This window comes from Zeus faber, assembly GCF_960531495.2.
Source record: "Zeus faber genome assembly, chromosome: 1".
Taxonomy (NCBI): domain Eukaryota; kingdom Metazoa; phylum Chordata; class Actinopteri; order Zeiformes; family Zeidae; genus Zeus; species Zeus faber.
In genome coordinates, this window is record NC_137193.1 from 35,320,062 (window position 1) to 35,343,546 (window position 23,485).

Below are 23,485 nucleotides of genomic sequence, written 5' to 3' on the forward strand. Positions count from 1 at the left end.
TATATATACACTACTACTACTACTAAATACACTAGGTTGGTGTATGTGTTGCTAGGTAACCGTTGGGCTGTGTACTGTCACTTTAAAACGGTGAATTAGTGACGAAAGGTTCGCCACATTCATTCTTTGAGAATAGGGCGTAGGCGAGTCCCTCAGTAAGAAAGAGTCGTTCGGTTTGGTTCAGTTGGTGTAACGCACGGTGAGCGCTATTGACACTGAGTCCAGATTGTGTCCGGATTCACACTCAGTGAGTGCCTGTGTCAGGCACCGAGTGGTGAACCCGAAAAACGAACGGCAATTCCTCCGGAGTGACTCCAGACTCCCGAGTCCTTTTTTAAATATGTGTTCGTGAAGAACGAGTCGTCCGCGAGCCTCTTGATCCCTCCTGTAAATCTCAGCAGGAACGCGGAGACTGGAACTTCTGAGTCGAACGTTAACTTCGAACTTCACATTGCAACTTTGACTTTTAACTTTAAAATGCAACTTTGACTTTAGGTCCTTGACTTAAAGTTCCAACTTCAAGTTTCGATGTAGGCGTATAAAGCTGAGTTATGACGTCACGGATGTTAGGCAGCGTTGTGGTGGGACTAGCTGTTAGCTGCTAGAAGAAACACCTGAAGTACTTAAGAGGTCTTCCAGTACTTTACTGGAAGTACTATTCAGAATACTGAGATGAGCTTCAGTGTGAAGAGCTCTCTGCTGAAAATGGCAGAGGACTTGGAGCTGGTGAGATTTGTGGAGTTCATAAAAGGTAAGTGAAACTGGAGTGAAACTGGAGTGAAACTGGAGTAAAACCAGAGCAGAACTAGAGTAAATCCTGCGTACTGCGTACTTTTCAGACTTTACTAGGTGAGTGACTTTATTTAATCAGAATAAAGAATATCATAAATGTAGTTATTTTCATGATGTAAAAATCACTGAGTGGTTTATTATAATGATGTATACCATATGAAAATAAATATATTATATAATCCCAAACTCTTTTCTTGCAGATCGCTTGTACTTCGCCACGTTACGAAGTAAACCCAAAAGTACCGCAAATACACACTACTTCTGCACGGACGATGAGTTCATCTATGAAAAGTGAGCAGTCACATAAAATCCTACTTTACAGTAAAGTGTAATTCTGATGTTGTTGCTGTTGTTGCTGTTGTTGTTGTTTTATTTATGTGATGATCGTCTTCCAGCTTTTATGCAGATTTTGGACCCTTGAACCTAGCGATGCTCTACAGGTACTGCTGCAAGCTCAACAAGAAGCTGAAGGTACACTATGTAGTACGCTATGTAGTACATTATGTAGTACACAGTATGTCATATACAGTATGCTCTACAGTAATTGCTGCAAGCTCAACTAGAAGCTGAAGGTACACTCTGTAGTACACACTATGTAGTATACAGTATGCTCTACAGGAACTGCTGCGAGCTCAACGAGAAGCTGAAGGTACACTATGTAGTACTGATGTCGTCTGGTCCAGGTGTGTCCCAGATAATGAACCCTCAGGGGTCGGGGGAAGTCCAAGTCCTGAGTCCCCAAATGATTCACCTTCCCCTCAGTGCGGGCTGGACCCCTAACAGTTTTGCACCAAAAGGAGGATGATGGTTTACATAAAAATAAGGAATGAGGTGTTTACCATGTGAAGATGAAGTATTATCCTATATAATACTGTAGTATAGTACTGTAGTATCTAACTATAAATGAAGGAAAATGTCTCGCTGTCTGTATGTCCTTTGATTATCTCGATAACTGTTCATCCGATCTTCTTCACACTTGGTGGGTGTATTGCTGGGGACCCAGGGACGTGCAATGTCGAATTTGGTGCAATTTTGACGTGCGTAATATTACTAAACTTTCAATAAACAGCGAATAGGGAGCCAGTGGGGGTTGGGGCTTCCCGTGAAAGCAATTGGCCCGTTCTGAACAAGCATATTTGGTGCAGAGCGGACATGCTTCAATTATTATGACAACCGTTCATCCGATCTACTTTGCTGGGGACCCAAGGACGTGCAGTGTCTAATTTGGTACAATTTGTACATGCCACACGTGTAATATTAATGAAATTTCAATAAACAAGCAAGCCGCTAAGCTCTGTGCAGCAGCTATAGCGGGGGTTCAGGGCTCTGCAATTGAGTTGCTTACGTGCAGTGCAGCCCATTCCAAACAGTGCAGTAGGGGTGGGCAATACCGCAAAATTTGCTTTCGATCCGATACCAAGTTATACCAGGGCCAGAATCGCCCAAAACAAACTGTTATACCATTTGTGTTGTGTTGCGTTGTGTTATGTTTCCATTGTGATTGGGGGGGGGGGGGGGGGGGGAAGTAGGAAGCACAATGGAGACTATTGGGCCCGCTCCTTCAGCGGCTGGGAGTGGAGCCGCTCCTTTTGTTCAGAGGCCGGCTTGGGGCAGTGTTGGAGCCTGGCTGGGAGCATTGGGGTTCTCCTCTCTGTGCGCACGGAGCAGTCGAAGTGGTACCCATGGAGCGGTCCCCGCACTGAAATGATTTAATAGTCCCACATGCAGGAAAAGGTCAAATTCTGATTTTGAATTGGGAAAGGAAATGATCGAATCATACACGGATATTCCCGTCTTTTTACGTGCCAAACGTAATACAAAGAAAAAAAGTTGCGAAAATTAGCATGACTACCCGGTGTCATAGTGAGCTTGCCAAGTGTAACCTTTCCCACTGAAAGCAAAAGCCAGATTCGGGTTTTTGATGCAGTGGAAAAGAGGCATAATTATTATTATTGGGGTGGGGTTTTTTTTTTTTTTTTTTTTGGGAGAAATGGTCGATTTCTTCAGTGAATGGCTTTCACTGATCGCTTTTCTGCCCTTGTTGCACATGGGCGTTCATGTAACGTGCCTGTGGAAAGGATCTCCTGTCATCACACAGTGACGGGGACCAAGCATGTGCAAGTGAGGAAATAGATTGAGAAAAACAGATCTCTTTTTTTGCTATCGATCCCATTGACGTTAGAATCAATCTTCAGAAGGAGACGTAGTATCGATACTTTTGGTATCGATCCGCCCACCCCTACAACATAGCCCGTTCCGAACAGGCATGTTTTCAACGGACACAGCACTAGTACTGTATATTATATCTATATATTACTGTAGTATAATAAAATGTATATAAAGATATACTCATTACTCAATAATATCACAAATATCTTTGTTTCTAGTCATTCACTCTGACCAGGAAGAGAATCGTCCACTACACGAGCTTCGACCAGAGGAAGAGGTCCAATGCTGCGGTGCTGATTGGAGCGTACGCTGTAGGTTCGACTTCCTGTTCGACTTCCTGTCCCACACCCTGTACCACTTGCTGTTTCACATCCTGTTCCGCATCATGTTCCACACCCCATTCCACTTCCTATTCCACATCCTGTTCCACATCCTGTTCCACATCCTGTTCCATACCCTTTTCCACACTGTGTTCCATGTCCTGTGCCACACCTTGTTCCACTTCCTCTTCCCTACCCTGTTCCACTCCCTGTTTCACACCTTGTTCCACTTACTGTTCCACACAACATGTCCACTAACAGATTGACTGACCAACATGTCCACTTAAGCCCCTTTTACACATGCAGTCTATCCCTGAAATGTTCCAGAACATTTCCTGCATGGGGTCATGCGTAAAAGGGAACAGGGATCGATATTCCGGTAAATCTGTTCAAGCAAATTCTCACCACAAGACCTGGTAACATTTCTGTGAAAAAGCGGATATGGCTGTGTTGTGAATGGAAGCTGTAACATTGCCAGAACAAGCACGTAAACGGTTACGTCTGTCTGACATCAGACGCTTTCATGTGTAGTGAGCAAACCAATCACAAGACCATGCTGTCCCTGTCTCTGTCCAGTTTAGCATCCAACGCTCTTTTAATGTTCCTTTTAATATATCAAATTCATGTGATCACGAAAAAAACATTGCTTGTTTGGCAAACCTGTTGAATATTAGGGACTCACCAATCATGATTTTTCCTGGGCGATTATGTTTGCTGTTTTTTTTTTACAAACAAATGGGCTGATTCAGATACCGATTACCGTTTTTTTTGTAAAGGACTGTTAAAATGTTTGTGCAGTGTTTCGGCAGAAGTTTATTATGTTGTATAAAAATGTTGCACGCATACATCCACATACATCCTTTGTGCGTGCAAGTGAATGGGATGACCGCATTGGGTAACTTCTGTTGGACTGTCCCTTGCCCCATCTATTCCGGCATTATCATGGCCAGTGTAAAAAGGTGCAAGATGGAAATGTTCCTGATTGAAGGTGCATGTGTGAATAATCAAAATCATTAGCAGTGCCAGAAAAGTTATTATTCCAGTAATTTACTGGGAACTATGTGCGAAAGGGGCTTTAGAGATTGTCCAACATGTCCACTAACCGACAGACTGACTGTCAAATATGTCCACTAACAGACAGACTGTTCGCATCCTCTGTATTTCAGATGATTTATCTGAAGAAAACTCCAGAGGAGGCGTTTCGCGCTCTGACTTCAGGGACCAACGCTGCTTACCTCCCCTTCAGGTCAGTAGAGGAAAAAAAGAGTCTACTGACTGACTGACTAGGAGCTGTTTTCACACATGCATTGCAACCCTGAAATTATCTAAACAATACCCAGAGGAGCTGTATGTGTGAACGCAAATGTCTGAATCAGTTGGACCGGAAATTAAACATACTTTACGCAGCCAGCACCCTAGTACAAAGTCTGCAAATATCTGATTGAGCGGTATGTGTGAACAAAGCAGGTGATTGTCCGGAGAATTCACAGCGATCAAGTGGTTGTGTCGCGTTTTGATGACGTCTCTATCATGTGGTCCAGTGGGATCTTTCGTGCATGAAGGGTAGCGGCTTTGTACTCCTTTCTGCTTTCTTTTATATTCCTTTCCACTCTTTTGTTTATATTTTGGAGGTATGAAGGCAAAAAAAGGTCAATTACTGATAAGTCTGTAGCCTCGTCCGCAATCTTGGGTGTGCTGTAGCGTCATGCTTCATTGCATCACATCCTGCCTCCTGCACGCTCTACCCAGGTTCAGTCCCTCGCCTAAACCAACAGAGTATTTCCAGTAGGCATGAAGACGTCTGACACGGACAATATCCGATTGTATTCTACATGTGTTAAAGGGCAAGTCCAGACAATGTCTGGATTTCATTCATCTCATTATTTCAGGTTCAGCTCTACCTTCTACCACTGGACTGGACTGGCTGTAGCAGCCACTTTCTTCTTCCCCATCCACACCACGCTTAGTTCTGCTGCAGCTTGTCTTCAGTCGTCTCCCCGTAGCAGTTTCTCGCTTCCCTCAGTTCCTTCTTCAGTTTCTTCTTCTTCCTGTCTCCTGCAATGACTCTGCCTCCTCTTCTTGTTGAGGGGCTTTGATGTCCTTGTTGATCCTTGATTTGGTGTTGGGGAAGCAGTGTACCTTCTTAGTGGGTACATTGCTGTCCTCAGAGAAACAATTGTAATCTGTAACACACTGGGAGAGAGCCTCGATGTCCTCACCCTGGTCTTCCAGAAACAGGTCCAGTCCATGGTCTAGAAGGACTCCTGAAGGTCCTCCTCAGCATCCTCAGACCAGACCTCCTGGTGGTGAGAACAGGCTTGAACACAAGCCTCTTTAATTCAGAGATCCCGCAATATTGCCGTAAAGAAGACCGTCAATATTGTGGGTTTGCCTTTTTACACTGAACCAAACAAAGGCATAATGCCGCCTTTGTGCCCAGAGAAAGGAGCCCCATTCTCAGTCCCTCCACCCCCCGGTAACATGTATGTTTGAGTGCACTCTGCGGGGTTTACAGTGATTTATTTCTTCTTTTTGAGGATTTCTCCAAGTGGGGTGAAAAGCAGTGGGCGCGGTTAAAAGCAGCGACACGGAATGACAGTTCCTATTCAGTTTCTTATTCCTATGCTCTTTGAATTGTGCTTTACAGGTCATTAAATTAGCAAAATAAAAGGACAAAAATGGTCCAAAAAATCAACCCAAAAAAAACAAATGCAGCAAATGCTGCTGTGTACTCTGCCAGGCTGCGGTCATGCTGTCGTTCACTAACATGACTTCCATTATGCCATCTCCCGTGTTCCATGTGAATGCAGCAGTCACAGTTGTGGGTTGCACACATAGCACTTCATCAAAACGTCACATCCCTGTCCCTGCATACTGGCTGCCCTTTCATACAGACGTTGTCTCGGCTCTGTGATTACCTCCACATTCCATGTTTGTACCTTTTACACAGAGCAGTGAGGCGGACTGCACGACATTCCCGCCTTGAACAGGCTGTATAAAAGGGGCTTCAGGTACAAGGTGTCCACAGTGAGAACCACACATTTTTTTCGTTTGATGAACGTCGGTGCTGATTCACGAAAAAATTGCTATGTGGGTTTTATATATATATATATATATATATATATATATATATATATATATATATATATACACACACACACACAGTGGTACTTTGACTTACGAGTTTAATTCGTTCCGTGACAGATTTTGTAATTCAATCTGCTCATATAGCAAATCAGTTTTCCCCATTGAAATTAATTGAAATGCCATTAATCCAGTTCCAGTCCCCCAAAAAACACCCCAAGTTTTTAAATAAGAAAAAATAAAATGCGGGATGCTGGCCGGATTCGCTCACCACGCCTACCAGCGGTGGTGTACCTGAAGCTCACTCCTCGTAACTCACATTGTTGCTCGCAAATCAATACAAAAAAAATCCATGGAACGACGGCTCATAACTCAGAAAACTTGTATGTTAGTGCACTCTTAAATCAAGGTGTGTGTGTGTGTGTGTGTGTGTGTGTGTGTGTGTGTGTGTGTGTGTGTGTGTGTGTGTGTGTGTGTGTGTGTGTGTGTGTGTGTGTGTGTGTGTGTGTGTGTGTGTGTGTGTGTGTGTGTGTGTGTGTGTAATCTGATCGGAGTACGCCCGAACACAGTGGTAACACTGATCACCACCGCAACCCTACTGTGAAGCATTTCTTTGGGCTGTAATTTGAGGTGCCATTAATTGACAATTTCTAAGGCTATTAACTCTAATAAATGTATTCTCTGCAGCAGAGGTAACTCGGTGGTGGTCCTCATGAAAGACACTTTCATCATAGACTGCACTTGAAGAAACTTTCCAAGTTCTTGAAATTTTCCTTCACGTCTAATAATATGGTCACACAACCGGCGATGGGGCTGCCATGTGAATAGATTACCATTATATGCCGTGTGTACTTTTTTTATTTTTATTTTTTTAATGGTGTAGCCATTTACTTAGCAAAATACGTTAACTCTTGAAAAAAACTACGTAACTAGTCTTGACATCCCTCCCTTAATTAAATAATAGTCCTTGTTGGACAAACATAAAATGATGTGTTCCTTATTTTATTAATAGTTAAAGGGACTTTCTTCCTCGAAACAAAAAAAAGCTGAATCAAGGACAGTTACGGTGGTCCAGGCAGCCTTTTTCCAAGGGCCAGCGCCATTGAGAGCGTATCTTCCCTCTTACTGGCTATCACCTGCCTACCCTGGTGCTGCTCTTTGCATAAAGTTGAAATCTGCTCAACTTTCCTTGTCGCTGAACGTAGCTCTGCCCACTGCAGCTGGATGAAGCCGAGCTCTGTTTGAAATGCACCGCAGTTTGTCGCATTGCAGCCTGTCGATTTGCAGTGCATGTGCGCCGGCGGTGTGTCCGTACAATTAAAGTAATGATGGACGATCATAATATGACCATATTTTAGCATATTATGACCACACTACAGACAAAATGATAAATAGGGCTATACTAATTACTATATACCAACCCTACCATGTCACAACTGATTGGCTCGATCGCCTCAAGAAGGAAAAAAAAAAAAAAATCTGCACATTTTTCACTTGTAACAAGGCACACCTGTTAATGGAAAAGCGTTCCAGGTGACGACCTCATGAAGCTGCTTGAGAAGCTGCCATCAAGTCAAAGGGTGGCTACTTCCAAGAATCTAAAATCTATAATATATTTTGATTTGTATCACACTTTTTTGGTTACAACATCATTCGACAATGTTGGAAAATTGTAAAAATAAAGGAAAAACCCTTGAATGAGTAGGTGTGTCCAAACTTTTGACTGCACATACCATATACATACTATATACATACTATATACTTATCAGACATAACATTAAAACCACCACTAATAACCAACACATCAACTTCAAGAACTGACTGTTCACTGCAATGTTATTCACTTTACCTGTCAGTGGTTTTCAGGCTGTGGCCGATTGGTGTATAACAGTTGTGGAAAAAGTTGTCAGACCTTTTACTTAAGTAAAAGTACAAATACCCTGACTCAAAATGTACTTACTAAAATTATCTTTCTACTGAAGTAAGAGTATACAAGTACTTGCTCTTAAATATACTTAAAGTATTACAAGTAAAGGTACTTGTCATAACAGATCCTATTATATACTATAAAGGATCCAGCTCATGCATAAAGAAATATATAAATATTTTGAAAAACTATACAGTATATATTTTGGGTCAGACTTAAGTACTGGAGCTGCTCTTTCCTGTTCAGACAAGATTAATAGATAAGATAAAGCCGAATTCATCCCGGGAGGGAAGTCAGGCGTCACAGCAGCAAAAAACAGTGCCAAGTCGAGAAACAGAAGAAAGATTGAGACAAAATATCAAATTAGAATAAAAGTACAGAGTACATGAAGTAGCATTGTGCTAACTAGTAGTAGTGAGCAGTAGTAACCCTGAAGTACAGTAAGTAGTGTGGGTAGTAGCAGCAGTGGAGCAGTCATGTGCTATGGTATCAGCATATTTGGGCAAGTTGAGTATTTTGCCAGAATCATGTCATGAACATAATGTGAATATTAACAACCAAATATACAAATATAAAAACCTCATACTCATTTCAGTGATTATTTTATTAGAATTATTTTTGATTGAGTCCATGTATTCCATAAAGTTTTGTGGTTTCGGGTTTTGTCGAGTTTGAGTCCTTCTGGCTTTGACGTGGTGCTGCCTGCATGTGACATAAAGTTCCTTGTGAGGACCCTTGTGCTCGCCATGTTGAATTGACCTCATCCTGATCCATCGCTCTCCTAGGTTAAATTATTCACCCAAGCTACGCCTATATCCTTTTGTTGTGACTAGTCATGAGCCATTAGCCTCCATCACCACACAGAGTCAAGGGGCGCCGGGCCTGAAACAGACTGAATTCTCCCAATTACAAAAGTGCAGGATTTATTTAGAAGTAAAAGAGAATTTACAAAAAAATGCAGTGTTTACAAAATGAAGTCCCAGAGCAATGGAGAGACTATTATGTTGTATATACACATCTTATCTTATCATCTTCGAGATGGTGCAGGGTTATAGTTTGGTACAAGGAACGCAAATAATAAATGTACTGTCATCCTTAAGGTGCATCAAACCAAAATTAGACAGCCAGCCAAACTCCTATCACTGATGACACGAGAGTCGGGAAATTGCCTTCTAGCTCCAGATTTATTGAAGACTCAGGTCGTTTCTTAATACCAGGTACGCAAAGTCCGGACTTGCGGACTTGGTAGTTCAGACTTGGCAAGTTCGACTCGGGAGTACAGACTCCCGGGGACGGGAGGATGCAGGACGGTCATCATCATTGGTACGAAATGCATTCTGGGATACTTTGCTGTCCCAAGTCCACACAAGTCACCACCGATGCATCCTCGATAAAATGGGCGGAGCAAGTCCACATCCGGGTATTTGGACTGGACTTGGCTTGATGCGGACTTTGAATTAGAACAGTACTTAGGCTGCGACTGATGACGTTTCACAAGTCCACAAGAACACAAGTACAGACAAGAACGCAGATTGAGAAAGGGCTTCAGAGCGTGTACTGCACGCTTCCTCCTGGTGTGGCAGAATGACAAACGCATAATAAATAACATTGGCGCTCAAAACAAATGCAGAGCAGAATAATAAATAAACTTAAAATAAACTATTTGTATAGCATACAAAGTTTTCATCCAAAATTTGCAGCTCATAGTGCTTTACTGACATTTGCGAATTAACGATTTTTCTTCAGCATTAATAGTCCAGTCTACTTGAACAAAAAGCGTTAATTAATTTCTCAGCATCCTGTTACTGTTATTCTCACTGAGAGCTGCAGGCGGGTAAGCAGGTAAAGGGAAGGGAGTGACAGCAAAGCAAACGGGAGTGGGCGGATCTGAAATTATATGGAGGTCAGTGACACCGCAACTGCAACTAATAGGGTTTATCGTTCTGAAGTATGGCTGTACGATTAATGGCTAAAATGATCACGATCACGATGATTAATTCATTTTGGTGAACATAATTATTTTATGGCACTTTGTAAATCAACAGAAAACTGTCTTCACAATAATAATGTATTTTTTAAACCTATAAATAAATCAAGTGGTTTAACTGACTTTAATTGTAGAGGATGAAATAAATTGTATGTAGTGCGCTATACCAAACACTAAAATAATGCAAATATTTATTATTATGTAACTGCTTATTGGTTATTGTTACCAGTAATTATAATTAAGGAAGTTTGTATAGAATGATATTTCTGGAATGTCTATAAATTCTGACAGTGATGTTATTGGGTTTTTATTTTTTAGAACTTACTCTGGTGCGTGTCAGTTGTCCTCAGAACCATTTATATTTATGATGTTTTAATACACTGCGTTTTGTTCAATACAGTTGTCCTCTGGTAATACTTGAAATCAATATTTTTGAAACGTAATACAATTCAACAGTAATGTAATACCTATCAATTTGAAACGTTGTATGGTTAAAAGTTTGTATTTTATATTCCTTTCGTTAAAGTCCCCTTGCGACTATATATGTGTGCCACTAGAGTGCAGTGCATCACTTGATCTGTGTACTCAACCAACTTGCACATGTGCACTGTGCGTAACGCAATCTTGGTGAGGTGGCAATTGTGATCATAAACTTCATCCACAATGCTGAACTGATCCAAATAAACTTGAACTACACCATGTTGGAACTGCCCCGAATATATATCTTATTCAGATTGTTTGTGAGTTTGTCAGATCTATGACATCCATGAAGTTCTGACGTTAGTCCCATCTGCACGTGCTTCCATCTTGGTGAGGAGCTGGTTGTTGACCAATCACTAGACAGCAATACTACATATGACCTGTGCAGGCCGTCATTTGCGCCTGTGCACGGGATGTGGGGATGACAAGAAATAAATTTTGTTAGTAAACTATTCTACAATTATTGGACCGATCTGGATAAAACTTGGACAACAGCATGTCAGGACTGCCTCGAATACACATTTTATTCATGTTGTCTGTGAGTGCAGCAGATCCATCACATCCATAGACTACAGACGTCAGTTTTTCATTAACAAAAGCAATAGGGCTTAGGGACCCCTAAATATTGGGAAATCAGGGAGAATTCATGACAGTTCCTTTAGGAAAGGCCATCATTTGGCAATATTCCTCAGGCGGAAAAATTATGTCTTTGTAACCTTTGTTAATGTGAGGTTTAAAAATTAAAACAGAATTGAGAATTACGCCAAGACTTTTTTCTTCTTGTTTTGTCTGAGTAGTCAGACTCCCCAACCTATTAAAGAGAGCGTCTCTTTTGGGTTTTGGTCCAACTTGAAGTATTTCTGTCAATTTCACACAAACAGGAAATAAGGGAACCAAGAGCATTTGGATCACTTGGCTCAACAGACATGTACAATTGAGTGTCGTCGGCGTAGCTAATAATATGTACATTGTGCCTACGACATTACCCAGCATAATGTATAATGAAAAAAGAAGACACAAGACAGCTCCCTTGTGATGCACTATGATTATTAAGACTGACAACAAAAAATTGTCTCCCAGTTATGTATGTTAAGAGCACTTTCCAATAGAGCGACCCAGTTTTCAAGGCGATTCATTAAAATGTTGTGATAATAGTGTCAAAAACTGCACTCAGATCTAGAAGAATAAAGGTGAAGGCATACTGAAAAAGAATTGGGTTTTTGACCAAAAAGACGTGTTCAGGACAAGATAATAATAAATTGACGCGGTGATCTGGCCTCTTGTGGTGTTCGCAGCTGCTGAGGCGAACTTGACCTTTTGTCTTTTTCTCGCTCTGAGAGCTCCCCTTGTCGCCATTGGTCCAAATGCCATTGCGTCACGGCAGGCGACAGTGTTCAACTTCCCTTTCCGTGTCAATCGCCTCCTTCTCCGGGGCATTGAGCTTGTTTTTTCTGGAGCTGGTTTTTTTATTTTTCATTTTTGTCATCTTTATGTAAAGCAAAGCCACCGCCAACTCCTCTGACTGTGTCATTCTTGATTCTTTCGCAGCCGCCATTGTTGTTTAGCTCAGCTTTTTTCTGGTTCCGGCCGCTCGCTCTGCAAATAGGTGCCACAGAATCTGCGCCCACTAGTGGTATGGAATGGCATGTAACGAAGTAGACAGAGTTCTTATTGAATTCTTATTGAGTATTCTGCTGACGGTGTTCTGGGACATGTTCTCGGTGGTTCTTACGTCTTTTTTTCTCGGGTCTTTTTAAGCGTTCCTCCACTTTCAATGGTCATTCACTATTTACACTAGAGCGGTTTCTGTAGTGTGATTCGATCTGAAACCCGACTGGAACTTCTTCAAGAATATTGTTTTCATTGAGGAAAGTATTCAGTTGATACAAAGCTACTTTCTCAAGTACCTCGCTCATGAAGGCTGAATTGGACATCGGCCTATAGTTACTAAGGATGTTGGTATCTAAGTTTGGTGTCTTCAATAATGGTTTCACAACAGCTGTCTTGAACGCTCCTATGAATATTCCAGTCCCCAGGAAGGTATTAATTATTTTCAAGAGAGATGGCAAGAGACTATTGTACACGCTCTTCAAGAATTTGGTGGGGACTGTTGAGGATTTTGTTTGTTCAACATTTTTTTTTTAGTTCAGCATCACTAAGGCTAGTAAAGCGCCTCGGGGCTGCTGGCCTATTACAGGGCAAGTCATGGCTGCCAGCTGTGAGTTCTAAAAACAAAATCGAAATGTTTCTCTTGCTCTGTACAGAGCTCCAACTGATGACCACATTATACAATATATTACTTTATTATTATCACATGATGTGAGATATTATTATTTTGATCAGATGTATTAAACTGTATGAAACTCCTTCTGTTTCTTCCCAGAGATGCTTCTTTAGTGTCATGCAGCTTCAACCTGACCGTCCTGGACTGTCTGCAAGGGATCTGCAAGGTGAGGACATCCAGGACATATCCACTGCTTTGGTCTGGTTTGACTGGTGTGTTTGGTTTGACTTATGTCTGGTTTGAATGGTTTGACTGGTTATGTCCGGGCTGAATGGTTTGACTGGTTAGGTCTAATTTGATTGGTTTGGTCTGGTTCCAGGCGCAGCAGCACGGACTCTTCGACTTTGAGACGTTTGACGTCAATGAGTACGAACACTACGAGGTGAGTGAGTGAATGTTGGACTCACGAACTGAAAATAATGACTGGGGACTAATGTTGAGATGAAGACATTTGTCATAATTCATATTGAATGTGAATCATTTTGCATTCCAATAAAGAAATAAAACACACTGTGTATCAACCAGGAAACGCTTTATTCTACGAGGACAATGCTTTTTTTTGTTCTTTAGCACGACACTGTAAATGTATTATAGGTGAATTGAAAAATAAGCCATTTACAAAAACAAACTGTATTTTGATTTTAGTGATTAGCTGTTTATGACTCCGGCAGGGCCCCAATAAGGGATGTAATGAGATGAAATTTTGACTGTATGAAAATCGTACTACACAATATCACAATCACGCTATCAGGTTTTAAGCTAAAAAATAAAAAATAAAAAATCATGTCAAGTTTACAACTCGCTCGGTTTATTTATGGCTCTGCAGATTTTATTAAACCATTTTAATTGAAAAATAACACAAAAAATGCGACTTAATAGTTCACTCCTTGTAATCTATTACATTTAAAATAATAAGAAAGTAACTTAGTAACACTATACTTTTTATGTTTTATGCAACAGAAACATTTATTTAGATGATGGTAACCGGTTAATAACGTTATTTTTTTCATTATTTTATTCATCACAACAAATTAAAATATTATAGTACAGGACATTGGGGATGCAGATGTGTATTGAATGCAAAGTAGGCTTGTTTTGTGTGCAGAAGATACTTCAAATTCGAGTTCCCAGACTAACATTATAAGTGAGGGACCATAACTCTCTTTAGTCTCCGTCTCTGAGCTCACTTAACACACAGCACGTTTAGCTTAGCTTATCTAGCCAGCCAAGCATCTGGCTAATGAACTTAATGGCCAATGCAAACGAGAAGTTTGGGAACTGATTCCCTTTTTGGGAATACTTTGGTTTCCTGGTGGAAAAAAAATAATGGACAAAGAAAAATGGATAAGACGAAATCGGTGTGCCGACATTGTTCAATGGTAATCGGTATGTTTGTGGCAACACGTCAAACTCACTCACTCATTTGATCGGGTCGTGGGTCTACATTGCTATTACTTTATATTTATGATAGTACTATTTCATATTTGAATTTCACGGTATACTGTCACATCCCTATCCACAATACCTAGGTACGGTAGGTTAGCAAAATATGTGCGTAGCCATAAGCAGAACTACAGTTATTTCTGTTTTATTCTATTTCTTTATTATTATTGATGATCTATCTATCTATCTAGTAGGGGTGCAGCGGATCGTTCTGGCTATCTATCCATCGGTCTATCTCTCCATCTGTCTGTCTATCTATGTCTATCTATCACTATGTAATACTATTATACTCGTGTAATACTTTTTGTACTGTTCCTCCAGAGAGTAGAGAACGGGGATCTGAACTGGATCGTTCCAGGGAAACTGCTGGCGTTCAGTGGGCCGCACGCCCAGAACAGTGTGGAGAATGGTGAGCTCTTTGTTTTGTAATCCTGAGGTGCTTGTTTTCCCGGTATTGACTCCTGTGGTCCTTTTTTTCCAGGCAGTTACCTCTGAGTTCCTAGTTTCCAAGGCAGTAATTTTGAGGTTTTTGTTTTCCGGCTGGTAACTCCTGAGGTGCTTGTTTTCTAGGTATTAACTTCTGTGGTCCTTGTTTTCTAGGCTGTAACTCCTGAGTACCTAGTTTCCCAGGTAGTAATTCTGAGGTGCTTGTTTTCCAGGCTACCCGCTCCATGCCCCAGAGTTCTACTTCCCCTACTTCCGGAAGCGGGGTGTCTCGGCCGTGGTCCGCCTCAACAGGAAGTTGTACGACGCGCAACGCTTCCTGGACGCCGGCTTCCTGCACGTTGACCTCTACTTCTTGGACGGCAGCACGCCCAGCGACAGCATCACCCAGCGCTTCCTTCACCTGGCTGAAGCAGCAGGGGGCTCTGTGGCTGTGCACTGCAAGGGTCTGTGTCACACTCTGTCTCACCCTCTGTCAATAAGTCAAGTTTATTTATATAGACCTTAATCACAGTACAAAGGTCTCAAAGGACTTCACAGGTCCACATTTCATATAGAAATCGACAGCGTCCCCTAGTCTTAACCCCATCCAGGCAAGAAAAAAGAAGACCCTTTGGGGGAAAAAACAGACGGCGGTATCCCCTTTCCAAGATGACCAGGCTGCAGGGAATGCCATATGGACAAGATCAATAATATGACAAATAATAAGTTAATGTACTTCTATATAATCCACTGTTAAAGTTAGACAGTATGAGAGCCTATTTTGCTGGTGCATAGCGCCGCAGGTAGACGCCTGCAGAAGGGAAGGGAAGTGGTCATCATCAGGTCTGGACCAGGTTGGTCGGAGTGGTGGTTAAGGTAGTCGCTGCTGGTGTGCCCTGGCCCCACATCCACAGCAGAGCAGCATCCACAACATCTGGACAGGGTCACAACAAATCTCCCCCTGACTCCATGACCACAGCAGAGTGGGGGGGTCTTCCTGTCTCACCCTCTGCCCTCTTGTCTTCCTCTGTTTTCCCTTCTCCCTCTCTGTCCTCCTGTCTCACCCTCTGTTTGTCTGTCTCCCTCTCTGTCCTCCTGTCGCACTCTTTGTCTCCCTCGCTGTCCTCCTGTCTCCACCTCTGCCTCACCCTCTGTCCTCCTGTCTCACTCTCTGGCTCCCCCTCTGCTGTCTCCACCTATTTCTCCCTCTCTGACCTCCTCTCTCACCCTCTGTCCTCCAGCCGGTCTGGGTAGGACGGGCACTCTGATTGGCTGTTACCTGATGAAGCATTACCGCTTCACGGCAGCAGAGTCCATTGCCTGGATCCGGATCTGTCGTCCAGGCTCTGTGATCGGAGCACAGCAGCACTTCCTGCAGGAGTGAGTACCACCTTATTAGCACCTTACTACAATCAGACTACCCCTGTACTACCACCGTAATACCATCATACTACCACCTTACTTATATCCCTTTCCCACTGCACCAAATACCCAGTAACACCCGCTAACATCAGCATTAACATTCCGCTCCCCGCCACCAAAGGACCAGTGCTTCTACTGTAGTGTTAGGTCATTTATGAGTGATCAGATTCTTTTGAACGGCTCAAAACACTTTTTTTCACAAGTTTTACAGTTTATGTTATTGTCATGTAATGTTGTGTACTCTACTGTTTTGTTCTCAATCACACTGGCACCATGACACACCCCTTTTTCGACATTGACACATCAGAAAACAAATGGCATTTCTCCTGGCAATGGGAAAGATGTCATTCGCCTATTTTTAGTGGGTGTACCCGGGTTTGAGAAACCCGGGTAAACCCGGGTTATGTGGGTTTAAATAAAATAGGGTGTGAAAACGGTATAACACCGATAAGTCACAACATTAAATCCACCACTAATAACCACTAATATTGTGTAGCTCCCCCTCGTGGCGCCAAACAGCGCTGACCCGTCGAGTCATGAACTCCACACGACCTTTGAAGGTGTCCTGTGGTATCTGGCACCTTCTTCCATTGCTCCATGGTCCAGTTCTGGCGCTCACGTGTCCATTGTAGGCACTTTCGGTGGTGGACAGGGGTCAGCATGGCTACTCTGGCCAGTCTGTGGCCATACGCAGCAATCTGTGATACACTGTGTTCTGACACCTTTCTATCATTGCCAGCATTAACTTTTTCAGCAATTTGTCCTACAGTAGCTCTTCTGTGGGATCGGACCAGACGGGCTAGCCCTCGCTCCCCATGCACATCAGTTAGCCCATGGGTGCCCATGACCCTGTCGCAGGTTCACCAGTTGTCCTTCCTTGGACAACTTATGGTAGCTACTAACCACTGCATACCAGGAACACCCTACAACACCTGCTGTTTTGGAGATGCTCTGTTATTCACTTAACCTGTCAGTGGTTTTAATGTTGTGGCTGATCGGTGTATACTCTACTATTGATCTAATAAGTAAGTACCACCTTACTCCAAAGATTATTGAAAATGTGCACCAAACCTTACCAGAAGAAATTCTTTGTGTATGTAAATGTACCTGGGAAAAATAAAAACGATTCTGTTACGAACACTCTACTATTGACCTACTACCACCTTACTAGCACTATACTTACACCTTATAACCAATATACTACCAACTTACCCGCACTCTACTAACACCTCAGTAGCACCTAACCCTCTCCTAATGCAGTAACACAAACAATTCCTTCCAAAACCCTAACCCTGAATCGATAGTCTTATCTTAATATTGCTGCAGCTACCTGCTGCTTTATGGTCCTTTAGCGTGTGTGTGTGTGTGTGTGTGTGTGTGTGTGTGTGTGTGTGTGTGTGTGTGTGTGTGTGTGTGTGTGTGTGTGTGTGTGTGTGTGTGTGTGTGTGTGTGTGTGTGTGTGTGTGTGTGTGTGTGTGTGTGTGTGTCAGGAAACAGGAAGTGTTGTGGTTGCAGACAGGAAGTCAACAATCGATACCAAGACTCATTTCCAACATGGCCGACCTGAATCTAAGCTCCGCCCACAACACTTTGGCATACACACCTCCAGAAGAGGTAACAACACACAAACAGTAACACACACACACACACACATTAACACATACAGCAACACACACAGCCACACACACACAGCAATACACGCACACACTGCAGTGCGAACAAACAAGCAAATTGGAGGCAAAATCACTCACAAAACTGTCCTGATACGTAGTGTTAGCTTCGCCGTGACGGCCAACTGCCACTCAGGCAACATCCAATCAGAGTAAAGCAGAATTGTCTGTGATGACAGTGGAAAAGGAGCATGCGGCTGGACCAATAAAACGTGTTTGGTGTTGGGATGCGAGCCATTTCCCAGGGCTCAACAACATCACTGCACATTTCGCTGTCCCTCGCGCCAGGTCAAGACAGGCTCATTAAAACAAATTTTTTGTTGCTCCCTCGCGTCACTGGCGGTCAGGAATGGGTGGAAATCCTGGAGTAATCCCTAACTCTGATTCCTTACGGTCGCATCTTAAGGTCTTATCTTCAGGTCTTATCTTCAGGTCTTATCTTAAGGTCTTATCTTCAGGTCTTAAATGCGTGTTTCTCAGGCCACAGAAAATGTGCTATAAACCATCCTGCAGAATTGGAAAGATTTGAAAAAAATCGGCAAGTATATAAAATGGGGTTTAAATATCGTAAAAAAAAAAAAGAAAGGCCGTTCCCTCTGCTCTGAGACGCTGGGGCTTGTCGCTGAAGACGCGTAAACCATGCCAATTGCGTTAATCGTCTTAAACATCAGCATTGGAGTAAGTCGTTTCCATATTTAAATGTTCTGGTGAACCCAGTCCTTTGTGTCTAGTTGCTCACCTCAAGGCACCGCTGTCTGGCTGGACTTCTCGGTCTCCGTTGCCCCCCTGCTGGCTCCTCTGCAGGCCAGGTCGGGGAGCCACGGCCTGCTAGTATGCTGCTAATGCTAATGTAACCAAACCCTGTGTCGTCAAACCAACAGTATGGTTCTTTATTCTTCAGGGCATCTCTGGCATGAGTTCACTGTCTCCCTGAAGATGCCTTTTACTCCAGGTGTTTATTCCCAAAACAGCGTTTTATCCCAAACTCCGGGCTGTTGGCTTAGCTTATTTTACCCCTGATGCTCGATTCTGTCCCGGTGTTCATATAGTGTTAGGGGCAGGGGCCATGCCAAGTATTATCGCTCCACGTCATCGAGTCATGATTTTCTCAACATTTTTGTGGTCAAAAATGGTGAGAAACAGTTTAACGGTCTAACTCCACAATTCAGGACTACATTGTTCAGTATTTTCCCATGTTTTGAGCAATTACTTTATAACGTGTATTATGTGGTTAGAAACGGTCTTATCTTAATCCACCAGAAGCCGTTTGAAGAGACATTGACTCAAGGAGACAAACTGCGAGCGTTGAAGGGCAGACGGTCTGGAGTCCTGAGGTATGAAACTGTTATTGCACTGTTATTATGCTCGGATTACACTGAAATTACACCGTAATTACACTATTATACCGTGATTACTGACATTATGCAGTAATTACACTGATTACACTAATCACCCTGTTATCACGCTGATTATGCAGTTATTACACTGTAATTATGCATTAATTAACTGATAACACTGTAATTACATTATCACACTGTAATTACTCTGTAAATATACTGCTTTCACAGTGTCATAACAGTGTAATGATGCTGTAAATACAATATATTTACAATGTATTTACAGCATAATAAGGGTAATCACTGTGCAATCATCATAGCACTGATTATGCTGCAATTACAGTGTAATTCAGAGGAAGGGTGGAACAGGTGGATCTCCAGGGAAAGGAGGACCCTGTGATAAGAAGGTTCTCATCTTGTCCTCAGGACATCGACGGGACCGTCAGCCCTCCGGTCGTCCAACGTCCCAGCGTCCTCTGCTGCATCCAAGAGGATTGTTCCCGGTCCGACCTCTTCCAAGTCTAACCTCAGGAGGTAGGACCTCCTCTTATACTTCACTTCCTCAGGAGGTAGGACTTCCTCTTCTCCTTCACCTCCACCCCCTCAGGAGGTAGGACTTCCTCTTCTCCTTCACCTCCACCCCCTCGGGAGGTAGGACTTCCTCTTCTACTTCACCTCCACCCCCTCAGGAGGTTGGACTTCCTCTTCTACTTCACCTCCACCCCCTCGGGAGGTAGGACTTCCTCTTCTACTTCACCTCCACCCCCTCAGGAGGTAGGATTTCCTCTATTACTTCACCTCCACCCCCTCGGGAGGTAGGACTTCCTCTTCTACTCCACCTTCACTCCCTCACTTAGCTGCTCAATACCTCATTGATTTTCTTCTTCCCTGTCTGTCTGTCTTCAGTTTTCTGGCAGAGTTGTTGTTCGAACCAAGTTCTAATAAACCGGTTAGGTGCTAGCTAGCCCACTGAAAATCAATATGCAAGCTTTGTTTTGTGGCTCGTTATAGCAACACGACAAAACTTCATTGTTACCCCTTTTCCACAAAGGCACTTTGAGGGCCGGTTCGGAGCCGGTGCCTAATCTGGAACCAACTCTGAAGAAGTGGGGTCGCTCTGGTTCCAGAGCTGGAAAAGAACCAAGAACCACTTACGTCAGGGGCTGGGGGTGGGGTGTGTTTTTTTTACCGCTTCAGCAGTGCAGAATTCATGGATGCAAAATCTGGTCCATGGAGCAGAGTGGTTAGGTGGACAAATCAAGCGGATACATTGTGAAATATATCCCCCGGTTCTCAACATTCCCTCCCAAATTGTCCCAGTTTTCACCACAATTAAAATAAAAATAACAAGGTTATACTTGTTTTCAGAACTTACAGAGACATTCATTATCTTCTGTCCATCTCATTACCTAACCCAATAAAATGGAAAAAGGAAATGCAAACATAAAAGATCATATTAAGATAATAACAGTTTATTAATAATAATAATAATAATAATAATGATAATAATAATAAATAATAAATACAGCTGCAGCCAGCAATAGTGTGTGTGTGTGTTCTTTTGTTCTTTCACATTTTCACATGTCATGCATGACATGTCTTTTGAAGAATAAAAAATAAAATGTCCTGAGTATTAAATATGTATGTCGTAAATGACATGCAATTGTGAAGTTCAGGTTCTGTATGCACGAAAGAACATAATACAGATTGGAAGCCCTACTTGTAATAGTAACACGTAATATCTACCGTCTCTGCGGTTCTTTGAGTGATATTCGTGTTCATATGTGGCTAAGAAAGACCAAGAAAATGAGTGAGTACCACTGACCATGTGACCAATGTCTCAGAGTGGACACGAAGTGATCTTGTTGTCCGTGTGACCGTTGTTTCTGAGAGGGGACAGGATGTGATTTTGATTTCCATGTGATTGTCTCGTGACCATCTCCTTGTCTCCAGCTCCCTGAGCTCCAGACTGGCCAGTTCGCTGAGTGACCTTTACCCTACCGAGGACCTGAAGCCGGCGTATCGTCCTCCTCGGCTCTCGGCACCCACCTATGGCTCGGGAGCTCGTTTCGTCAAATCGCGTAATCCTCAGCAGGAAGCCAGCAACAACAGCCAGTATTTGGGCTCCACGGCCCCCCCTGGTGGTGGTGGTGGTCACCATTCAAGCAGATCGGGGCCACAGGACCCCTACAGATCCCAGGTCCCTTCCGCTGGTCTACAGGGCAACTCTGTACGCTACCTCAGCCGCTCTATTCCTGTAAGTGCGCACTGAATGCAACACACACATTAGCACAGCAAAACCCAAAGCATAAGCCTTGCTACCCGTATTCACCATACTAACCCTTATTAACCCTGACTAATCCTTCTATATTTGAAAATAGGAAAATAGGAACAAACAAGTTGGAATAATACTTTTAACATACATATTCCATTAAATTATTAAATATTATTTCCCTGTTCTTTCTGTTTCTCTTTCAGTCGCTGCAGTCTGACTTCATTCACTACTAGAGAAGAATTGTCTGTCGGTCTCTCTCTTTCTCTCTGTCTCTCTCTCGCTCTCTCTCTACTTAAACACCTGGACGTCCCAAGGATGTTCAATTCTACCAGCGAAGCATTATGGGTATTATGAATGTCATATCATGTGGTGTGAAGGTTATATATGTTTACATTTTAAAAAGATTTTATATTTCTACTTATTCATGAAGATATTTTTGGAAAGAAGAGGAAATATTTTTGTTTAAAGGGAAAATGACGAAAGACTGTTTAAAATCTCGACTTGCATCTGGCCAGGAAGTCCAGCCACGGATCCGCCGCCATGTTGTTCCCATCACTGGTATATGATCCAAACAGTTGTTTTTTTTTTTTGGGGCCAAATCCTCCTGCATCATATGTAACCATGGAAACAAGTTGAACTGAAGTGGTATCACTGTTTGACGTTATCAGGGCCAGTAATGAAAAATGAAAAGCTTTTGGCCGCCCGGTTTTGTGCTGCTATACAATGCGGCCGACACAATGCAAATTATAGTAGCATTTGGCGGTGTTAACTAAACAGGACTCAGTGAAGGAGACCCAGACGATAGTTCCGTTGAAAGCCAAAGCGGAAAGTTCTATTCCCGGGGCTGAGGTGTCCAGATGGAAACAACAACCAGGGGATGGCCGTGGCCCTTTTCTAGAACTTTTCTCTTCATCTTGCCGTTCCTTCACACTTCAACCGGCAACAAGTGCATCTCCGCATCCCTCTACCTCACTCCCTCACAACCTCCCTGCACAGAAGCACCCAGAACCCGCCCTCTCATCACCTCGGTCAATCACCCTCTTTTCTGGACACCTCGCCCAATGAGATGAATTGATGCAAATAACACAACACAACCCACCTCGAAACCCCCTCCCCCCAGTGTCACGCACACAACGACAGTATTACAATACTAAAATACAGACCCTCCCAAAAAAACAGTGGAAAGTTGATTGGTATGTGTCGTCAAAAGTAAAAATGGATAACAAGCAGGGTTAAAAAAAAAAAAAAAAAAAAAAGTAGAAAACAAAAAGTTGCTGCTGCTGTTGATTTACTTTCGGAAAGCTAGATTCATTTTTAAAATGTATTTTGTTGGCTCGTTGTTTTGTGATTGACTTGCATAGAAAATCACCAGAATGCAGAAATAAAGGACTCCGAAAAACAACATTTTATCCTGGGGGAGAAGGTGGGGTGGCAGCATCAGAGGGCGGGTTGGGTGGGGTTTGGCCGGTGAGGTATGCGGTGTGCATGGGAGTGTAGATGCACCTGTAATGATTTGATGGTGTGCGCACACTGCGGGGCCTAAGGTGGGGCACCTTCTACAGATCTCGCCTCGGGCTCCGAATAAGGCCAGCCCTGGAAGTTGTAATGAAATAACTAGTTAAGTTGTAAATAATAAAACATGTTTCTAATTCGCCCGTTTCAACCTGAGTTCCGGCTTTTCACTCAAACGTTCAATCAGGTTAGGACGAGTTGAGGTCAAGGCTGCTTGGGGTTAGGGTAGGACAGGACAGGGGGCTTGGCGCTTGCTTGGTGACGGAAATTATGTGAATTTTGAGAGAACTGTACGACTAGTGAAACCAAGGAATCACGTGACTGCGTTGATTTGCCACATACCGGTTTTGTCTGCCT

General features: G+C 42.9%; 1 protein-coding gene across 1 annotated transcript; it reads left to right on the forward strand.

Annotated features, from left to right (window-relative positions):
- The first annotated feature begins 467 nt into the window (after nt 1-467).
- Nucleotides 468-23,026, forward strand: cdc14ab (cell division cycle 14Ab). Its single transcript, XM_080000862.1, has 15 exons — nt 468-751; nt 993-1,083; nt 1,188-1,263; nt 3,180-3,272; nt 4,448-4,527; nt 13,143-13,209; nt 13,363-13,425; nt 14,808-14,895; nt 15,146-15,376; nt 16,154-16,292; nt 17,825-17,948; nt 19,265-19,338; nt 19,768-19,875; nt 21,295-21,598; nt 21,820-23,026. Exons 1-15 carry the CDS (start codon nt 673-675, stop codon nt 21,847-21,849), a joined length of 1,647 nt encoding a protein of 548 aa, XP_079856988.1. The 5' UTR covers nt 468-672; the 3' UTR covers nt 21,850-23,026.
- Nucleotides 23,027-23,485: the final 459 nt, after the last annotated feature.

Coding starts and splice junctions, on each gene's coding strand:
- cdc14ab (XM_080000862.1), top strand. CDS start 673: ATGAGCTTCAGTGTGAAGAGCTCTCTGCTGAAAATGGCAGAGGACTTG. Junction 752..992: donor ATTTGTGGAGTTCATAAAAG/GTAAGTGAAACT, acceptor CTTTTCTTGCAG/ATCGCTTGTACTTCGCCACG. Junction 1,264..3,179: donor AGCTCAACAAGAAGCTGAAG/GTACACTATGTA, acceptor CTTTGTTTCTAG/TCATTCACTCTGACCAGGAA.